This window comes from Equus caballus, chromosome 1 (assembly GCF_041296265.1).
Source record: "Equus caballus isolate H_3958 breed thoroughbred chromosome 1, TB-T2T, whole genome shotgun sequence".
Taxonomy (NCBI): domain Eukaryota; kingdom Metazoa; phylum Chordata; class Mammalia; order Perissodactyla; family Equidae; genus Equus; species Equus caballus.
This window is the reverse complement of record NC_091684.1, coordinates 106118427-106139404: the sequence shown is the minus strand read 5'-3', so window position 1 is coordinate 106139404 and position 20978 is coordinate 106118427. Positions and strand designations below refer to the sequence as shown.

At 57.3% G+C, this 20978-nt stretch overlaps 1 protein-coding gene across 2 annotated transcripts in view; it reads left to right on the top strand.

The window, feature by feature from the left end:
• ACAN (aggrecan) overlaps nucleotides 1-20147 on the top strand; it is a 65181-nt gene extending 45034 nt beyond the window's left edge. Inside the window, exons 12-18 of one of the 2 annotated variants that reach the window (XM_023650286.2) lie at nucleotides 211-5490; nucleotides 13367-13480; nucleotides 16589-16747; nucleotides 17203-17285; nucleotides 18133-18277; nucleotides 19100-19282; nucleotides 19711-20147. In XM_023650286.2, coding sequence (XP_023506054.2) covers nucleotides 211-5490; nucleotides 13367-13480; nucleotides 16589-16747; nucleotides 17203-17285; nucleotides 18133-18277; nucleotides 19100-19282; nucleotides 19711-19787 — 6041 coding nt within the window. In that variant the 3' untranslated portion in view covers nucleotides 19788-20147. The remainder of the gene's footprint in view (nucleotides 1-210; nucleotides 5491-13366; nucleotides 13481-16588; nucleotides 16748-17202; nucleotides 17286-18132; nucleotides 18278-19099; nucleotides 19283-19710) is intronic. The other variant, XM_005602799.3, reaches the window with a different exon arrangement.
• Nucleotides 20148-20978: the final 831 nt, after the last annotated feature.

Here is a 20978-nt window from a genome sequence, read left to right as displayed (position 1 = left end):
GGGAAGTTTGCAGGCCTCCCCACTCCCTCTATCCCTTCCCAGGGTGCTCTCTTCCAGAAGGAGGGTTCCGTTAGAAAATGCTTGAACGTGTCTCTGAGGTCTTGAGAGAAAAGTTTCGCTTTGGAAGGAGTAGAGTTCAGCTTCTCTGCTTAAGCTTCAAATGGAGCAGTTTCTAATCCCACACCTCTCTTCCGTCTTCCTTTCTTCCAGGGATTCCTCCTACGTGGCCTCCCACAAGTGCAGCAACAGAGGAGAGCACAGAAGGCCCCTGGGCCACGGAAGTGCCCTCGGCCTCGGAGAAGCCATCCCCCTCGGAGGAGCCGTCCACGCTTTCAGCCCCAGTGCCCATCGAGACGGAGCTGCCAAGCCCTGGGGAGCCATCGGGGGTGCCTGAAGTCAGCGGTGACTTCACAGGCAGTGGAGAAGTTTCAGGACACCTGGACTTCAGGGGGCAGCCCTCAGAGGGAAGTGTAAGTGGACTGCCCTCTGGAGACCTTGACTCCAGTGGTCTTATCTCTGCAGTGGGCTCAGGCTTGCATGTGGGCAGTGGACTGGCCTCAGGGGATGAAGATAGAATTAGGTGGTCCACGACTCCTGCAGTTGGCTGGCTGCCCTCTGGAAGCGAGGGCCCAGAGCCCACTGCTTCTGGAGTAGAGGACCTCAGTGGACTTCCTTCTGGAGGAGAGGTTCATCTAGAGCCCACTGCCTCTGGAGTAGAAGATCTCAGTGGACTTCCTTCTGGAGGAGAGATCCATCTAGAGCCCACTGCCTCTGGAGTAGAGGACCTTGGTGAACTTCCTTCTGGAGGAGAGATCCATCTCGAGCCCACTGCCTCTGGAGTGGAGGACCTTGGTGAACTTCCTTCTGGAGGAGAGGTTCATGTTGAGCCCACTGCCTCTGGAGTAGAGGATATCAGTGGATTTCCTTCTGGAGGAGAGGTTCATGTTGAGCCCACTGCCTCTGGAGTAGAGGATCTCAGTGGACTTCCTTCTGGAGGAGAGATTCATCTAGAGCCCACTGCCTCTGGAGTAGAGGATATCAGTGGATTTCCTTCTGGAGAAGAGGTTCATCTTGAGCCCACTGCCCCTGGAATAGAGGATCTCAGTGGACTTCCTTCTGGAGGAGAGATTCATGTTGAGCCCACAGCCTCTGGAGTAGAGGATATCAGTGGATTTCCTTCTGGAGGAGAGGTTCATCTTGAGCCCACTGCCTCTGGAGTAGAGGACCTTGGTGGACTTCCTTCTGGAGAAGAGATCCATCTAGAGCCCACTGCCTCTGGAGTAGAGGACCTCGGTGGACTTCCTTCTGGAGGAGAGATCCATTTAGAGCCCACTGCCTCTGGAGTGGAGGACCTCGGTGGACTTCCTTCTGGAGGAGAGATTCATCTTGAGCCCACTGCCTCTGGAGTAGAGGACCTCGGTGGACTTCCTTCCGGCGGAGAGATTCATCTGGAGACTACTCCCTCTGGAGCAGAGGACCTTGGTGGACTTCCTTCTGGAGGAGAGATCCATCTCGAGCCCACTGCCTCTGGAGTAGAGGACCTCGGTGGACTTCCTTCTGGAGGAGAGATCCATCTCGAGACCACTCCCTCTGGAGTAGAGGACCTCAGTGGACTTCCTTCTGGAGGAGAGATCCATCTAGAGCCCACTGCCTCTGGAGTAGAGGACCTCGGTGGACTTCCTTCTGGAGGAGAGATCCATCTCGAGCCCACTGCCTCTGGAGTGGAGGACCTCGGTGGACTTCCTTCTGGAGGAGAGATTCATCTAGAGCCCACTCCCTCTGGAGTAGAGGACCTCGGTGGACTTCCTTCTGGAGGAGAGATCCACCTAGAGCCCACTGCCTCTGGAGTAGAGGACCTCGGTGGACTTCCTTCTGGAGGAGAGATTCATCTCGAGCCCACTGCCTCTGGAGTAGAGGACCTCGCTGGACTTCCTTCTGGAGGAGAGGTTCATCTCGAGCCCACTGCCTCTGGAGTAGAGGACCTCGGTGGACTTCCTTCTGGAGGAGAGATTCATCTCGAGCCCACTGCCCCTGGAGTAGAGGACCTTGGTGGACTTCCTTCTGGAGGAGAGATTCATCTAGAGCCCACTGCCTCTGGAGTAGAGGACCTCGGTGGACTTCCTTCTGGAGGAGAAATCCATCTCGAGCCCACTGCCTCTGGAGTAGAGGACCTCGGTGGACTTCCTTCTGGAGGAGAGGTTCATCTTGAGCCCACTGCCTCTGGAGTAGAAGACCTCGGTGGACTTCCTTCTGGAGGAGAGATCCATTTAGAGCCCACTGCCTCTGGAGTAGAGGACCTCGGTGGACTTCCTTCTGGAGGAGAGATTCATCTTGAGCCCACTGCCTCTGGAGTAGAGGACCTCGGTGGACTTCCTTCCGGCGGAGAGATTCATCTGGAGACCACTCCCTCTGGAGCAGAGGACCTTGGTGGACTTCCTTCTGGAGGAGAGATCCATCTCGAGCCCACTGCCTCTGGAGTAGAGGACCTCAGTGGACTTCCTTCTGGAGAAGAGGTCCATCTTGAGCCCACTGCCTCTGGAGTAGAGGACCTCGGTGGACTTCCTTCTGGAGGAGAGATCCATCTAGAGCCCACTGCCTCTGGAGTAGAGGACCTCGGTGGACTTCCTTCTGGAGGAGAGATCCACCTAGAGCCCACTGCCTCTGGAGTAGAGGACCTCGGTGGACTTCCTTCTGGAGGAGAGATCCATCTAGAGCCCACTGCCTCTGGAGTAGAGGACCTCGGTGGACTTCCTTCTGGAGGAGAGATCCACCTAGAGCCCACTGCCTCTGGAGTAGAGGATATCAGTGGACTTCCTTCTGGAGGAGAGATTCATCTAGAGACCACTCCCTCCGGAGCAGAGGACCTTGGTGAACTTCCTTCTGGAGGAGAGGTCCATCTCGAGCCCACTGCCTCTGGAGTAGAAGACCTCGGTGGACTTCCTTCTGGAGGAGAAATCCATCTCGAGCCCACTGCCTCCGGAGTAGAGGACCTCGGTGGACTTCCTTCTGGAGAAGAGATTCATCTAGAGCCCACTCCCTCCGGAGCAGAGGACCTTGGTGGACTTCCTTCTGGAGGAGAGATCCATCTCGAGCCCACTCCCTCTGGAGTAGAGGACCTTGGTGGACTTCCTTCTGGAGGAGAGGTCCATCTCGAGCCCACTGCCTCTGGCATAGAGGACCTTGGTGGACTTCCTTCTGGAGGAGAGATCCATCTCGAGCCCACTGCCTCTGGAGTAGAGGACCTTGGTGGACTTCCTTCTGGAGGAGAGGTCCATCTCGAGCCCACTGCCTCTGGAGTAGAGGACCTCAGTGGACTTCCTTCTGGAATGGAAGGTCTAGAGACCTCTGCTTCTGGAGCTGAGGACCTTAGTGGGTTGCCTTCTGGAAGAGAGGACTTGTTTGGGTCAGCTTCTGGAGCCTTGGACTTTGGCAGAATGCCTTCTGGAAGTGGGCAAGCTCCTGAAGCAAGTGGCCTTCCCTCTGGATTTAGTGGTGAGTATTCTGGGGTGGACCTTGGAAGTGGCCCATCCTCTGGCCTGCCGGACTTTAGTGGACTTCCGTCTGGGTTCCCAACCGTCTCCCTAGTGGATACGACATTGGTGGAAGTCGTCACAGCCACCACTGCAGGTCAACTGGAAGGGAGGGGAACGATTGGCATCAGTGGTGCTGGAGAAACATCTGGACTGCCCTTAAGCGAGCTGGACATTAGTGGGGGAGCTAGTGGACTCCCTTCAGGAGCTGAACTCAGTGGCCAGGCATCTGGGTCTCCTGACATCAGTGGGGAAACATCTGGACTCTTTGGTGTCAGTGGACAGCCATCAGGGTTTCCTGACATCAGTGGGGGAACATCTGGGCTTTTTGAGGTCAGCGGGCAGCCATCAGGATTTTCTGGGGAAACATCTGGAGTGACTGAGTTTAGTGGACTGTCCTCTGGACAACCAGATGTCAGTGGAGAAGCTTCTGGAGTTCTTTTTGGCAGTGGTCAACCATTTGGCATAACCGACCTGAGTGGAGGAGCATCCGGGGTCCATGATCTCAGTGGGCAGCCATCGGGGTTGCCGGGGTTCAGTGGGACAACATCTGGAATCCATGACCTGGTTTCCAGTGCCATGAGTGGCAGTGGTGAACCTTCTGGCATTACGTTTGTGGACACCAGTTTGGTCGAAGTGACCCCGACTCCGTTTAAAGAAGAAGAAGGTTTGGGATCCGTGGAACTCAGCGGGCTCCCTTCAGGGGACGCAGACCTCTCGGGCACATCTGGGAGAGCAGATGTCAGTGGACAATCTTCTGGAGCACCTGATTCCAGTGGGCTTACATCCCAGCCTCCAGAACTCAGTGGCCTGCCAAGTGGCGTCGCTGAGGTCAGTGGAGAATCCTCTGGAGCTGAGACTGGGAGCAGCCTGCCCTCGGGAGCCTACGACGGCAGTGGACTTCCCTCTGGTCTCCCCACTGTCTCCCTTGTAGACAGAACTTTGGTGGAATCTGTAACCCAGGCTCCAACAGCCCAAGAAGCAGGAGAAGGGCCTTCGGGCATTTTGGAACTCAGTGGTGCCCATTCTGGAGCACCGGCCGTGTCTGGAGACCATTCGGGATTTTCGGACTTAAGCGGGCTGCCGTCAGGGCTGGTGGAGCCCAGTGGAGAGCCATCGAGTACTCCACATTTCAGTGGGGACTTCTCGGGCACCATTGATGTAAGTGGGGCATCCTCGGCGGCCACGAGCACCAGTGGGGAAGCCTCAGGACTTCCAGAAATTACTTTAATCACTTCTGAGTTCGTGGAGGGTGTTACTGAACCAACTGTTTCCCAGGAACTCGGCCAGAGACCCCCTGTGACATTCACCCCCCAGCTTGTTGAGTCCAGTGGAGAAGCCTCTGCGTCTGGAGAAGCCGGTGGAGCTACGCCCGGGTTCCCCGGGGCTGGAGTGGAAGCATCCTCAGTCCCAGAATCCGGCCATGAGACGTCTGCCTATCCTGAGGCCGGGGTGGTGGCGTCTGCTGCCCCCGAGGCCAGCGGAGGAGCTTCTGGGTCCCCTGATCTGAGTGCAGCCACCTCCGCCTCCCGTGAAGCTGACCTGGACGGAGGCTCAGGCCTGGGCGTGAGCGGCAGCACGTCCCCCTTTCACGAAGGCCCCAGGGAGGGCTCAGCCAGCCCGGAGGCCAGTGGAGTGTCAACCACCACCTACCACGTTGGCACAGAGGCATCAGGCTGGCCTTCAGCCGCCCCCGCGGCTTCCGGAGACAGGACTGACAGCAGCGGAGACCCGTCTGGCCACACCTCGGGCCCAGATGTGGTCCTGAGCACCAGCCTCCCAGAGTCTGAGTGGACCCCGCAGATGCAGCGCCCTGCAGAGGCGCTCCTAGAAATCGAGTCCTCAAGCCCCCTGTACTCAGGAGAAGAGACCCCAACAGCCGAAACAGCCGTCTCCCCGACAGAGGCTTCCATCCCAGCTTCTCCAGGAGGACCAGGTGTATCGGAGACAGCCGTCACAGGTATTCTTAGGATTCTGTTTCTTTAAAGGGGTTTGGGTAGTTCAGACTGTAGCATAGTGGGAGGCTGTGGAGATTGAAGGTTCTGAGCACAGCTCCACCACAGATTAGCTGTGCAGCCTCAGGCAAGTTTCTCAACCTCTCTGAGCCTCATCTGTAAAACGAGAATAGTACCAGGGAAGATTAAACAGGATATAAATATCCAGGAAACAAGCACTTAGCATCACACTTTGCACGCAGTACATACGTACAGATCATTGATGGTTATTGCCACAGTGGCGTTACATCATAAGGACGTTTATATGTGAATGCAGCTCTCCGTACTTGGCACAGAGAGAAGGATGACTGTGTAGATAGTGCTGGAAATTCTGCTCATGCCCCTTTCCCGTGGGGTGAGTGTGAGATGAGAGAATGGATCTACCGATGATGTTTATGCCCAAATAGTCACTTTGTGCAGGGTTAGAACCTGCGCAATTTCAGGAACTACGAAGTGTTATTTTAGCTGTGGCCCCTCTGTACCGTAGTGATGGCCTCACCTCGACACCCAGCTCCCAGCCCAGAGGCTGGTGATTTCTCCTTTGCTCTCGCTTTGGGGTCCCTCACACCTCCCCATGGCTGAGACCGCCCCCCGTCAGAGAGCCCCCCAGGTGCCGGGCCAGGTGCCCGGGAGGGACTGAGTCCCCTCTCACATGCTCACCTGGAGCCAGCCTCATGGGCGTTGGGGGCCCCACCTCGAGGTCTCAGAGGCTGCGCTGTACCCCAGGCGGTGACATCCAGCCTCTCGCTGGGGAGTGGGGCCCCCCAGGGCCTGTGCCAGGAGCCCTGCGGTGCTGGGACCTGCCAGGAGACAGAGGGACATGTCATGTACCTGTGTCCCCCTGGCCGCACTGGCCAGCACTGCGATGTAGGAAAGACCTCACAGCCTGTGGGGGTGCAGGCAGGGGAGCAAGGGGGTTCCTTTATCCCCAGAAGGGGTTCTGGGGGGGCTGGGGAGGCGACCAGGCTCCCTGAGGCTCAGGCACCTAGGCCTGGGAGGGGGCAGTCAGTGACATGTTGGGGTGGGGGCCACAGAACAGACGTGGCCCATCTTTCTAGAGCGTCTGTTCTCCGCGGCAGTTTAGGAGAGAAAAGTCAAGTGATTAAACTGGTAAGCAGTGAGTTTTTGTCAGGCCAATGACTGATGAGCAGAATGCAAAATGGGCTTAAATTTGGAAGATAAAATCTGAGACTTCAAAGAAATGGGAGAACTGGGGGTAGCTGGTCACACGCCCCACACGCCCCGCAGAGTGACGGGAGGGAAGCTCTGTGAGGGGCTGGCTGCGTCATGCAGAGTGATCCTCCCCAGGAAAGCCCCCACAGTCCCCACCAGGCTTGGGCTGGCTGGGGTTTGGGTCACCTTCTTGCCTGAAGGAAGTGACACAGACAGTGCTGTCACCCCCAGCTCCCGGCTTCACGACTGCAGGTCAGCTGTGACCCTGCCCCTGGGCACCTGCCACCCTGGGGCCCCTGTTTGGCCCTTGCCGTGGGTCAGGCAGCCTGTGGGACGGGGAGGAGCCTGGGGATCCTCTGATTGGAGGTGACTCCCCCCGCCGAAACGAAATGATTAGAATCTGCCTGTCATTCCCTGAACACCTTGAGACCTGTGGCTTCGTCTGGTCAACATCTCCACCATCGAGGGGGAAATGCCCCGTTACCTCTGAGCTCCTGTTCATGGGTTAGCTGTCTACACCGCTGCCCCAAGCCCTGACCCACGCTCTGTGCAAAGTCAGGAATCATAAAAGGCCTTCATAAAAGGGCTGCGTTCCTAGGACGCAGGCAGAGTTAGAGCCGCAATCCTGGGGGAACCAACCATCGTGTCCTCCAGTAGCCTTGACACGGTCCACAGAGAAGGATTGTGTGTTTCCACGTGTGAATATACGTGCAAATGAGCCCCTGCTGGTGTGTTATATGCTGCTGTGATATACATAGGCCGCACACTTAGCACTTGTGCAGGACACGTGGATGTCCGTATGCACGGGCGCTAGGGTGCGGCTCTATCGCTCTCCCCGCAGTGGGGTCAGCCTCTGCCCCCGAGTGGGGGCCATGACTGAAATCACTCTGTGGGTCCGTGGCCAGAGAGTGTGGGCTCTCCTAGGAAGGTCCTGGCCTTACTGCCAAGGGGACAGTATTTCCACTGGGCCACAGTGGCCCGCACCCCTCCCTCATCCCCCACCCTGACAGGAGGGCGGAGAGCTGCCTCTGTCCTGGGAAAGGCTGCCCCTGAAGAAAACCTGGGGAGACTCTGTGTGTGCTTTCCAGCAAGTGGGGCTCAGGGTCCTCGGTCAGCAGTGGGCCTCGCTGTCCGTCCAGTGAGCAGCGCCCCTGGAGGACGCCGTGCCGGGTCTGCAGACACCTCCTCCCCGTCTGCGTGCGTGGGTGGAGAGCAGGTCGGCTCAGTCGGCCAGCTCAGCCCGGCTCAGTGAGGAGCAGACACAGTGTCCACCAGGGCTTGTGGGACCTGGGCAGCCGCCGGGACCAGACCCCCTTGCCCTCTCTCAGTCTCTCTGATGCCCCCCTCCATTCTTACAACGCCTTCCCCAGCCTGAGGCTTGAAGCGAAAATGTGACACTATCAGAAGCCACAGCAAGCCTTGTGTCCCAGCTCTCCTGAAATTAGAAGTAGGTGACAGTGGACCTTAACTAATCTGCTGTAAGGACAGCCTTTCTCTAACCGTGTATGTTTCCGAAGGACGTTCTTTCCCACGATTTCTTCCCACACAGCTCTGGGAGTAGCTTGACAATCATCCCCATCTGAACCTGCAGCACAGAGAGGCTAAGTAATTTTTCTAACTCCGCTGAGTGAGTCGAACCAAGAATTGAGGTCTTAATGCACTTGTTTCACACACCCGGCTAAATAAGAAAGTCCCTCTTGAACATAATAACCGGTTGCTGGTCGCGAAGAGCTAGAGGCTGGACTTCAGGGGACCAGCGTGGAGACAGGCTGTAGAATTGGGGTGGGGCCCCTTGGGCACTCCCGACCAGGCCCTCACTACCTTGTTTGTAAACAGGCTCAAAGCCGATCGTTCTCGGCTTTGAAAACTCTGGTGCCTGGGTCCCCTGCCCCGATTCTGATGGAAATGGTCCTGAGACCCTTGCACTGGGGCTTTTCAAACTCCTGGTGACTCCAGTGTGCAGCCAGAGCTGAGCGACCTTGCTGTGAGGATCAAGGTCATCAGTGGGCAGCATCTGGCAGGGGGAGGCCTTAAGGAATGTTGGTTCCGCTCTCCCACCTCTTGCTCCTCTGGTTAGCCAAAACTTTATCATCTCTAAGGAGCAAGTGGTGAGGGTCACCCGCCTGGGGTCTCATTGCCCGTGACTCCGCCCCTGGGATCCCAGGTCACTCCTGCTCCACTGAGCTCAGCGCAGCTCCCAAAGGACCACAGACGGTGTCTGGTCCCCACAGGTGCCCCGCCCGTCGTCTCTGACTAGAACCAGGAACCCCAGGTTGTTGAAAGACCATGGACGAGCGTGCTCCGGGGCCATAGGTAGCAAGCGCTGGCATTATTGCTGTGGCAAGACTGAATACTCAGGGAAGACCCGCACCTGGTAAAGGAGGTCGGAGGCTGTATTTTGTCCTAAAAGAAAACACTTGACACTTCCTGTCATCTTGTTTAGGCAGCCCTCCATAAACGAGTTCTTGATAAACTGTGCATCTGTCCTCTTGGCATCCAAACAAACATCTGTTTAATGAATTCTCAGATCTTCAGCAGCTAAAAGCAGGGATGTTCTATTCGGATTGGCTTCAAAAGCCACAGCTTCTTTCCCACTTCCACTGCTTATATTTCCTCTGGGGGTGAGATTTCTGACTCCGAGGTTTCCATCCTGGCTGCTCCTTAGAATCACCTTGGATGCTTCTAAAAAGCCCCACGCCTGGGCCCCACCCCAGAGGCCCCAATTCAGTGGGTCTGGAGGTGGACTCCGGCATGCGTGTTTTTTTTTCAAATCTTTAAATAAAAAAAGTTTCTTGAATTACCACCGTGGTTCTGATCGGCAGCCAAGGTTGAGAAATGCTGTTCTAATCAGATCTCACGTGCAGTTTTCCAGCCCTCGCGGTGCTGCGTGGCTTTCTCTAGACCCCTTGGGTAGAAGAGCGTGAACTTAAACTTTAAGCAGCCTCATTTCTGTTTTACTGCTATTTGTCACTTCATAGGTCCGGGGCTCTGATCTATGATCTGACATTGTCCCTTCCCCTACTGGGGACATGTTTGAATTTCAGTTAAACCTTATCCCTGGGGGGGAGGGGCAGGTGGGTAGGGGAATCTTTCAAAGCAAGTGAAAATAGAGGCTTATAAGTCAAAATACAAGTCACACCTTCTTGTCTTCTTGACTTGACTTAACCAACAAGTCCATGGGCAGATTTTAACTAATCGAATTTAAGAAGCAGGGCATTCAAGTTACATTCAAGATCAAACTTTAAAAATACAAAAGACTTGATAGTATAAATAACTATAGTACACTTTTTAACTGAATGATTTTTACTTTAAAGGCAAATTGGAACTGATAAATGTGCTCTTATAATCCGTCTATCAATTGTGATAGAGTAAATCTGTATTTACTCAAGTCTGTCCCATCCTGATTGATCCCAGTTCTTTACAGAGTACAGAACATCCATTGAGGTAAGAAACTTGTCTCTGTGCTTCTTGAGGGGATTTTCCCCCATCCTTATCCAGGAAAGTTTGTCCAGGGTCGCCACATACAGCTGCACGGGTTGTGCACTGAACAACTGGAGGGGTACCATTCATGTCATAATCTTTATGAGTGGCAGTCCCTTTAGTTGGGTATTGCTTGAGTAAAAGCACCTGCTGCCACTCTTCAGTCAACTTTTTCTATAAGTCAAATAAACTCTCTCATTTGGAGGTCCTGGCAAAAGCTGGACAAGACCTTTTCAGGGTGGAGGGCTGAGGTGTCCAATTCAGATGCCAAAGTGCTTATTTGCAAGTGGTTTCATTCCCCTTGCCTTTACCAGGGGCTCTCAGTTCTTTTCCCCACTAAGTTCGTGCTATTGCTAGGGTGCCTGGCTCAGGAACGAACCACCCCTTCTGATTACAGCAGTGGGAAGAGGACTCTGAGGTCCTGACATGCCCCAAAGTCCCTGCTCGGCGATGACAGCTGAGCCCTGTGCTGGTGCAGCAGAAATGCTTACGAGATGCTGAGGTCCAGGACCCGGCTCTCTCTCCCTCCACGTGGGACGAGGCGCAGCCTCCAGCCTCACTGTCCAGTTCTCTCCTCCATCTCTTGCCGTCTGTCCCCCCACTTACCAGCATGGACAGGTCACATCACTTGTTTCCTTCCCTGTGAAATGACACAAAGACGTCTGTGCCGTCGGGCTGCTGGGAGGACCGTGTGGGTGTGAGATGCAGTGTCTGGCTCAGAGAAGGTCCTTCAGAGGTGCCGGTTCCCTCTCTCTCCTCTCTTCCTTCACGCCGTCTGCCCACGGCCTGAAGCCCTTCCCATCCTCCATGGCTGGGCTCCCCGCTCTGTGCTCACAGCAGGGCCCTGCCCAGCTCCTCTCACGAAGACAAGTGACATCCTAACCGCCCTTCACAGAAAGAGGTGACAAGCGCAGAGCCCAAGCGGCTCCTCCAGCCGGGGAGGAGGTGGCACCGCCGGCCTCGTGCTGTGAGAAAGCCCCACACAGGCTGCCAGCCTCTTCCCACGGCTGGAGGCCTCTCTGTCACCCCGGGCCCCTGGGCACTGGTTTTTGGGGTCTCGGCCCTTCCTTCCCTCCGCGCCCACCCGTGAATCCAGGGCCCTGCACAAAACAGCTTCCGGGCCCAGGAACGGTTCCTCGAGCTTCTCAGACTTTGTGCCTTGGCCAGACGCCGGAGGAAAAGTACACTGTCCCCTGGACCTCAGGCCACCAGGGGTGGGTGATGTGACATAGGCCTCTGGGCAACTGGAAGGCCCCTGGCCGGCCTCCCGCAGGCCCCCCTCCCCGGCCCTCTCCCCCGTGGGCTGGCCTGAGGCTGCAGGGGGGATGTCGGGTGGTCCCCCCAGGCCACTCCTGTCCCCTGCTCTCTACAACCGCTTTAGCGCCTCCATTTGCTTAATTCCTCCCTGCCCAGTGCTTCCCACCTCCCATAATGATGCTAATTGGACAAACGAGGACAGCAGCTGTCCTGAAGCAGGAGAGCCATCCCCTGCTTCTGCCTGGCCCACCGGCCTGACCTTTTGCTGCTCCTGCTGCTGCTGGGAATCCTGGTGCATGCTGGGATTTCGGTCAGTTCCTCCATGCATTTTGGTTTTGCTTGGAACAGTTCCAACCCCGGAACTGTCGGTTTCTCGTCCATGGTGTGCACGCCCCGAGATGAAGTTAAGAACTTGGTGGGAAGAGAGAGTACCTGGGGACTTGAGAGTTTCAGGCCACCTGTGGCACCAACCCAACTCTGGTCTAGAAGATGTCTGCTAAGCACTAGGGAAAGAATCCTGAAGAAAGATCTCTTGCCTTCTTGTCAGAAGATTGACTTTAAGGTCTAGTCTACTCTTACGAGAGGCAAGAACGAAGTCCAGGGACTTCTAGGAAGCCGCCCACATGGAGACCAGCTTAGACGCATCAGGTCCTGAAGGTTGTATGAACACAGCTGCCCAGACCAAGGCTTAGCCACCTATCATGACGCCCCATGAGCCGGTGGGACCTACTGATGGCAGAATTGTATTGACCTCCCGGGAAGAGGAGCTGCACAGTGCCTGTGTCATGATCCCAGGGGAAGCCACCCAGAAAAAGAGAGCAGGAGCCTTTGGAGAACAAAGACGAAGAGAGTAGAAGAGAGCCTCTAGGTCTCTGGCTTCTCAGAAAGATGCGAAAGGGCCAGATTAGGAGATTCAGTTCTCATCTTGGCTGTTGGATGAAAATATGAGGCAAAGGCCAATGACCAATCAATTCAAGTCCCGTGAAGAAGTTGGATCAGAAAGAACATGTTGGCCCCCAAGAACAGAAGAGGAGAAGAACCTGCCTGGGTAGAAGAGGCTGGTAGGGAGCTGCCTGTGTCCCAGGCTGGTGCTGGTGGGTGGCCATGTCCTGAGTGCCTCGCCGGCTTCAAACACTGGTCTCCCACTGGCCAGGATGGAGCCCTCTAGAAATCACGACTGGCTGGAGATGTCCACGTTCTGGGGCCGTAAGCTGAAAGGAGATTATATGGGGAAATGTTGGGCTGAGTATTTGTCCCTCCTCCCTAAGAGAATGAAGTTGGCTTTATCTTTATGAGATACTCTGGAATCTTGTTTGCTGAAGACAGAGAAGGTGTCTGCAACCCAAAAAATGTCATGAGTCTCAAGCCAATATCCCCTGCTGCCATTTTCTCCTGGTCCTGTACTCTGCAGACCACTTCTAGCTTCTTGGTTCTAGTACTGCATGGCCTTGCCCTCTTCCCTTGCTTCATAGCTACAGAGGAAGCTAGGAAAAGAAAGAGCTCTCACCAAGCTTCAAGAACTTGCCCTCCTTGTCCTTGCTCACCACCAGGTTCAGAGCCAGTTCAGACCCCAAGGCCTCTTGAAATAGTCACAAGAGAAGGCATCTTACAGGGACTCCATGCTCACTCTCACCACAGGCTTTTGCCTTCAAAATCACCAGATCTCTTCCCCCACTGGGAAGCCTGCCTCCACGGCTCCAAGTTTGCCAATCAAGGATCACACACATCCAAGAAAACCCTTGTTGGATCTTTGGCTCAGCGCTCCAAGATGGCGGCAGCAGCAGCAGCAGCAGCAACAGTCCTTAGGAAATCCAGCCTCTCCTCCCAGGGCCCTGGAGAGCAGCAGGGCTGGCCACCCATAAAGAAGCCACCGGGCTTGCGAAGCTGGAGTGGCCGACAGGAGTCCTAACGGTGGCCCTTGGTTTCTTGCAGACATTGATGAGTGCCTCTCAAGCCCTTGTCTGAATGGAGCCACCTGCGTGGACGCCATCGACTCTTTCACATGCTTATGCCTTCCCAGCTACCGAGGGGACCTGTGTGAGATCGGTACGGCCGTCTCGGCTTCAGCTAATGTTACTAACAGCTGCTTTCTTCCTCCTCCCTCACCCTTCCTTCCTAACCACTGGTGCTAGGCCCTGGGGGCCCCCAGGCCCATCCAGACAGTCACTTCAGGGGCCACCACTGAGAAGTCTGCCCCACTCCCTTCCACTCCTTCTCTCACTGTTCCCGGCGAAAACCCTCCTCTAGGGCACTGGCTGATCTGACCGCAGGGGAGCCATGCAGGCAGGGCCAGCCAGCACTTAGGAAGGTGGGGCTCTGGGAGACCTTTAAAACGCTAACCTCCTCCAGGGCTTCGAGACCTGCAGATGCCACCACTGAGGTGGGGACAGGCATCAGACTAAGAGGACAGAGCTGACGCCATGCATTTGTCTTAAAGGCAGCGATGGGTGGGAGTCACTGGTTCTCGCTCCGGATGACAGCCACGGACCTTCCCAGCATGGTCGTGGTCTGCCTGCTGTGTTGTCCATGGGACCTTTGTGGCCCTTCCATGGCCTTGAGAGCCACCGTGCCACACTGGCCAAGCTGCCTTCCTCTTCCTCTCTGGCAAGAGCTGTGGCTGGTCTGCCTGAGAACTCCCATGTCACCAGCATGCTCAGGTCATGCATGAGCAGGGACTGCTGCATGTCACCACCATGACAACTGCCATGTCAATGCCATTCCGGCCCACACTTCCTTTCTTCCTCCCCTGTGCAAGGTCAAAGCCTGGCCAGAGAGAATAGAGCCTCATTGCAAGGGAGAGGGTCTGAGTGTCCCCTCTTGGGCCTTGCCAACCCCTCTGCTTCTGCCCCTCGGCCAGGCTCTGTGAAGGGGAGCTGTGTGCCGGGAACCTCCCAGGGCCAGACGGAGCCCCCAGCTCTCACTTTTGAGGCTTCCCCATCGCCCCCCATCCTCCTGGATCTCAGGGCCATCCCACCTCAGAAAGGGGAGGATGGGGCTTGCAGTTGCTAATAGTAACGGCCCACACAGAACTGGAAGGGTGCAGGGGCTCAAAACTGTTTTCAATGAACTCTCAAGTTGGACATCCCAGAAACCCAGAAAGCCGCTGAAACCCCTGGGAAGGCTCCCTTTGGTCCTAAGCAGTGTAGTGAGGTAGTTCCGGATTGCATGTTCCTTGAAGGCACTGCCAAGGTTGCAGACTGGTGGAGGAACTTAAGGCTTCTGGAAAAAAGGCCTGGGCCCGCCTCCTACGTTGCAGCCTCTCACCCTCCACCTTCATCCCAAGAACCCAAGAAATCAGTGCCTGGGGTCTTGGCTGGAGTGGGAGTGGAGAGCTACAAGGATTTTCTCCCCAGGATGCCAAAATATTTGCCACAAGGGAGAAGGGTCTGGAACGTCCGCACAGACGACAGATCTTGGGCGTCAGACTGGGAAGGAGGTGCTCTGGTGGAGGGGAGGCAGGGCTACACTCTGATGGAGCACAGAGATGGTACTGGAGCCGCCCAGCTGGCCCCCCGCCGGGGTGCCCGGCTATGCGCCAGGCTGCATCTCTTCTCCCGTTCCAGTCCTGAGCCCTCACCGCCCTCGGCTCCTTCATGCTGTGTGTGGCTCTGGCCCCGCTGCTTCCTCCAGCCTTCCTGCTGTTGGGTCGCTGTTCCCCCAGCGCCTCCATCCTGCATGGCCCTGGTGCCTCCCGGAGCACCTGCGCCCTCCAGCCTTACCTGCCCAGCTCAGCCCGCAGGCACTGAGGCGGCCCAAGAACTGGCCCCACCCATCAGCCCTGAGATGATGTCTCCGGCCTCGCCAGGTGCTGAGTTGCCTCTGAGGCCTCTCCGCCTTCCTTCCAGACCTTTGTCTCGCCCCCTGGGGGAGGCATTGGCAGCAGGTGGCCAGCGGCATCTTCTTAGCCCTCCTGCCTCTGTGCCTCTTTCTTCTCGGGCTGCTGGCCCCCAGCCCTCCTCTCTCCCTGCTCTTCCAAGCCTCTCTCTTCCAAGCCTGCCAAGCATGCACCCCTCCAGCCTAAGCCTCCTTCCCCTCGGGTACTGGTCCTTCCTTCCTGGGACAGCCAGCCTGTCAGTGGCACCCAATCAGGAGGCTGCCATACAGCCTGAGGGGTTCACGGCCCCACTCTCAGCCCCAGGGCTCTAGGGGCAGCCCTTCACCTGGGAGGCCCCAGTGGAAGAAGGAAGAGAGGGTCTTGGAATTTGCTCCGTCCACTGCTGGGCTGGCAGATTTTAACCACCGGCTCTCAGAGAGGAGGGAGGAGCCCAGAGCTATAGCATCTGCCAATTTCTGAGATATAATAATCCCACCAGGGCCACCTTAAGGCTACCAATGTGGTGTCACTGAAGGCGGAGCTGGGAAGACACACCCTGAATGGCTTCCCAAGCCTGAAGGAGCCAGCCCCAGCAGGCCCCTGCCTCTGTGGGTCCCTCTGGGCTGTTCCAGGAGCTCCAAAAGAGGCCCTCCTCTTGAACCCTCCTGAACTCGGGACCCATTACCTATATAGGTTTGCGAGGAGAGAAGCTCCTCCCCTCTTCTCATCAGCCACCAGGAAATCCAATAAAACGTCAGGGCCCCTGGGTCGTGGACCCCGGGTTGGCTGCCTCGCCCTTCAAGAGGCAAGAATCGCGTGCCCTGCTGGAGCCAGCTCTGATCCACAGACTTAGCACTCTGAGTCCTCTTTGGACCCAAAGCTGACTTACTTCTGTTCCCCTGTCGCCACCCAAGGTTCCGTTCCCAGCCCCCCGCACCACCCACTGCTGCTGCCTTCACGTGCTTCCCCGCAGCTCCCTCTCTCTGGAGCCCCTCGGAGCCTCTGAACCTGCCTTACACCTCAACACCTCCCACCTTCCCATCTCTTTTCCTGGCCTGATGAACTCGGCCAGCCCTGCAGAGCAGGCAGCAACACGAGAAAAGCTTTGGGGGAGCCAACATCATAGAGAGAAAGGGTCCTGGCATTTTCCAGAGGGCGGGAACATGCCCAGAGGCTCCAGGGGACCAGGGCCAGGCCCTCCTGGCCTCCAACTTGGGCCTCTTGAGGGCATGACATTGAAGACAGGGTGAATACAGGACTTCGTGCCATAAGACTGGCGCCAACCGCCATCCCCAGTCGGCCTCGGGCCCCTCCCTTCAAGCCCCTGACCTGTGTTGCAGACCAGGAGCTGTGTGAGAATGGCTGGACCAAGTTCCAGGGCCACTGTTACCGCTACTTTCCCGACCGCGAGACCTGGGTGGACGCCGAGAGCAGGTGTCGGGAGCAGCAGTCACACCTGAGCAGCATCGTCACTCCCGAGGAGCAGGAGTTTGTCAACAGTGAGTGTGGCGGGGCCTCTGGCACCTGGGAGGAGAGTGGTCATGCGGGCGAAGGGCCTCACTTGCCAGAAGTCAGCAGACTTGGGCCCGGGCGGGCTGCACGGGTTGGGGACAGCGAAGGGTGTTTCTGCAGCCTAAGGGCCCCGAGAGACGAGGACAGAGGTCTTTGGGGCCAACGGCTCTGGCTGCACCCAGGACAGCCAACTGTCTGTCAGAGTCAGCCCCAGACTAGCCTTGTGGCTGTCACCAGTCCGTGCCAGCTCGGGGAGGTGGTCCAAAGTGGTCGAACACGCCTGTGCTGAGACTCTTGTCAGGACCTCAGAGGCAGGTGCCATGCTCCCAGGAGCCCAACCTCCTCCTGCCGCCCCTCCATCCCCTCTGCCTCTATGAGCTCAACTTTCTCAGACACCCTCAGGGTGTCCAGCACCATGCCCAAACCCACATCTTCTCTCCAGACAATGCCCAAGACTACCAGTGGATCGGCCTGAATGACAGGACCATCGAAGGGGACTTCCGCTGGTCAGATGGACACTCCTTGGTGAGTTCTGCAGGGGCACTGGGGAGAGTTGGCAGCCCAGAGGAGGGAGATGAGGACCCCCAGAGGGAGACACATTCGGACGGCATGCAAATGCTCCCTGAGCAGCTGCTGGACCGGGAGCTCTGAGGGCAGGGACCATGTCTCATGCATCTCTGCCTTTGGAGACCAGCCCAGCCTGGATGAGCTGAGTGAATAATTGCATGCAGGAAGCGGGGTGAGGAAGGCAATGAATGAATGCAGGCCAACCACCATGGGGGATCCATGGAAGCTCTCAAGGGGTTCCTTGCCCACAGACAACTCCAGTCACCTCAAGGAGACAGACAGACAGAAAGCAACACAGATGTCCGATGAACAGGATACTTAGTAGATGCTGCAGGTCAGCAAAGGCAGGCTCCCTGGAAGAGCTGACTGCCAACAGGGCCGTGGGGGAGGGGAGCAGTTACATTAGAGGAAAAGGGACTCTGCTTGTCCCGGGGCCAGGCTGGAGGGAGAAGCGGGGAAGGCACAGTCTGGACTTGGAGCATGCCACCCAGTCCCACCCCAGCAAGGCAGCCTGTGCGAGCAGCCCCTGTGGCCCATATGGAAGAGGAGCGTGGTGGCCGCTCCTTAACAGGGGCGGTGAAGCCTGGGGTCCTGAGTTTCTGAGAAAGGACACAGCCGGGCGGTGAGGCCAGTTCTTTGGGGAGCCCATGGGACAGCCCTGCCCAGGCTCCCAGCAGTCTTTGCGCCACTGCCAGAAGGGAAAGGAGCCCGCGGAAGGGCTTGATGGATGGGGGAGAAGGCGGGGGTCAGGCCAGGCTGTGCCACCCCTGCCCTCTGCTCACCTCTCCCCCACGCCCACTCACAGCAATTTGAGAACTGGCGCCCCAACCAGCCCGACAACTTCTTCACGGCCGGCGAGGACTGCGTGGTGATGATCTGGCACGAGAAGGGCGAGTGGAACGACGTGCCCTGCAATTACCAGCTGCCCTTCACGTGTAAAAAGGGCACGGGTGAGTGGCGGCCTGGGAGGGCCCACGTGAACAGAATCAAGACTTCGGCTCCCACTTTGTGACCTGGGCCAGTCCCTTGTCTCTTGGCCGCTGATGTCACTTCACCTGCACGACAAGCAGATTGGAGCTGACGTGGGGCCCTCTCCTCACGCCAGCATCCCAGGGCCGATGGCAGGTGCAAGTCCACTCCTGGGGACCGTGGACAGGGACAGGCAGAGGGTGAAGGCCACAGGCTGGAGCACAGACCCCTGCTCCACACATGCTCACAGTCCCGTGGAGATCGGCACAGGAGGTCACCCGCGATGGCACATGCGTTGGGAGCCTCCCTCTCTTTGGGTCCCCAAGCCCGTCACTCACAGCCAGAGTTGTCAGGCCTTGATCCTGGTGTTAAGTCTGTGACGTGGAGGTGCTGGTGGCACACGCCCACCTGGTCCTGCCCCTGGCCTCGCCCCACGCTGTTAGGTCTCGCTCTCCCTGCACTGATGTTTTCATAAAGAAGGCAGGTCTGCCGGGCTCTCTCCCTCTTTCCCCACCTTTCTCCCTCTGGTTGTCTTCTCCTCGTCCCCTTAAGCCCTTCCTTTGATTCCCTTCCTTCTGCTCTGAGTCATCGAGGAACCCAGGGCCACAAACAGTGGTTTCCAGATTCTTAGCCTGGCATGAAAATGCTGCTTTGCCAGCAGCCAGGGCTCACGGCTGGGTGTCCGGGCTCGATGTCCCTTCCCTGGGCTCTGGGCTGTCTCATGGCAGCCAGAGGAGCCACACCGGCTCCTCACCGGCCTGGCGCATCACAGGAGCCCTTTCTGAAGACTGTCTGTCCCTCAGTGGCCTGCGGAGACCCCCCTGTGGTGGAGCACGCCAGGACCTTTGGGCGGAAGAAGGCGCGGTACGAGATCAACTCCCTGGTGCGGTACCAGTGCACCGAGGGCTTTGTCCAGCGCCACGTGCCCACCATCCGCTGCCAGCCCAGCGGACAGTGGGAGGAGCCCCGGATCACCTGCACAGACCGTGAGCACCACCCCACCCACCCCTCGCTGAGCACAGCGTCCCATCCCGCCAGCACCTCCTCCTCCCTGCGTCCGGGGCCCGGCGGTGGCTGGCCCTCTCCTGGGGATCCTGGACGCCAGCCGTCTGCACCAGCCATGAGGGCAGCGAGGCCAGGGGGCTGCTTGTCACGGGGCACTGCCCTCAGCCCCCAGGGGAGGCTTACTGAGAAAGCAGGGGGCCCGCTGTCCTTTGCAACACCAGCCCCTTAGCCCAAGTTGTTGCCAAGAAAAATTAAAACTGGGAAGCGGGTAAACCCCCCAGGCTGCCCTCTGGAGCCCCTGGTTTCTGCAGAGAGGGGAGCAGGCAGAGGAGGGGCACGATGAGGAGGGCTCAGCCCTGCTTTCTTCCCGAGGGCTCACTAGGATTTTTCCATCTCCCCTTCACCTCAGCCGCCAGCTACAAGCGCAGACTACAGAAGCGGAGCTCCCGGGCCCCACGGAGGAGCCGCCCCAGCACGGCCCACTGAAAGGGGCTTCCCAGACGCGCCCAGGATGCTGAGCCCAGGAGCCTTGCCAGGCTGACATCCCACACGGATGGTGTCCTCTTCTTGTCGCTTTCTGTCCTCTAAGGAATTCCATTAAAGAAGGAAAAACATAAATCCCACCTTGTGTATGCACCCACCCCCCCACCCCCAGATCACCGACACTTCGTCTGATTTTCTCCCTCAAATGCCGAAGCACAGCAAATGTATCGTAACCCGTGGACTGAGTTTAGAGACTTTTCTTCAATCTCCCGATGTGCCTTTCCAAGGACCAGTGCAGGGACAGGGGGAGAAGGGGAGGGGTTAAGTTAAATAAAGAAGATTATTTTTTGTTTCCTGACTTTATCCAAGAGCAGTGGAATCGTTGGTTCTTTCTTCTCCAGGGAGAGCTAGGGAGGAGGGAGGAAGGGGCAGAAGGAGCTGGAAGGGCAGAAGCCCCAGGGCATGAAGAACTCGGGAGCCGCAGCTGAATGTATCCGATGAGAAGGGGCCGGGCCGGAGCAGGAGAAGCCACACCATCCCTGTCGGGGAGAAGCCGGGGGTGGGGGGAGAGCGGGTGGGTTCCGGCCGAGGGTGAGTGGGCAGGAGCGAGCCATCCAGGGGTCTTCTGATGCGTGGGGATCTGCTTCCCTCCAAGGGTCCCTCTTCCAGCGTCCTCTCCCCCGGGGCTGTCTGCCACCCTAGCAGGTGTGGCTCTCGGCAGGGCTGGGTGGGGGCACTTCCTTCCCAGCGGGAGCGCCCCCTCACCCTCTCCCCTCCCCCCCACCCCACCCCCCGGGACCGTGCGGGCACCAGGGTTCCGAGCACCTATTTATATTTTTTGAAAACTGAAGATTATGATAATTATAATAATAAAGACATTGGAAGAGATCTGTTTCTTTTCTTTTCCCTTCTTTTTTTGATTGAAAGAGAAGGCAGCCACCGTCCAGAGGCTACTGAAGTGGCTTTTAGAAATGGGGGCAGTGGGGACATGTTTTGATCAAATGGCCGTAAATTGGTGTGAATCTGGGCCTGTTCAGAAAGCCTGGGGGCAGTCACACGCGTTGTGCTTTATTTTTACGGGGGTGCTGATGCGTTTGATGGATTCTCTGCTCCGTGCGTGTGTGTGCATGTGTGTGTCAGTCAATGGGTGCTGCGTGTGGATTTGTGGGCAGCACACTGTCGAAGGACAGCTCC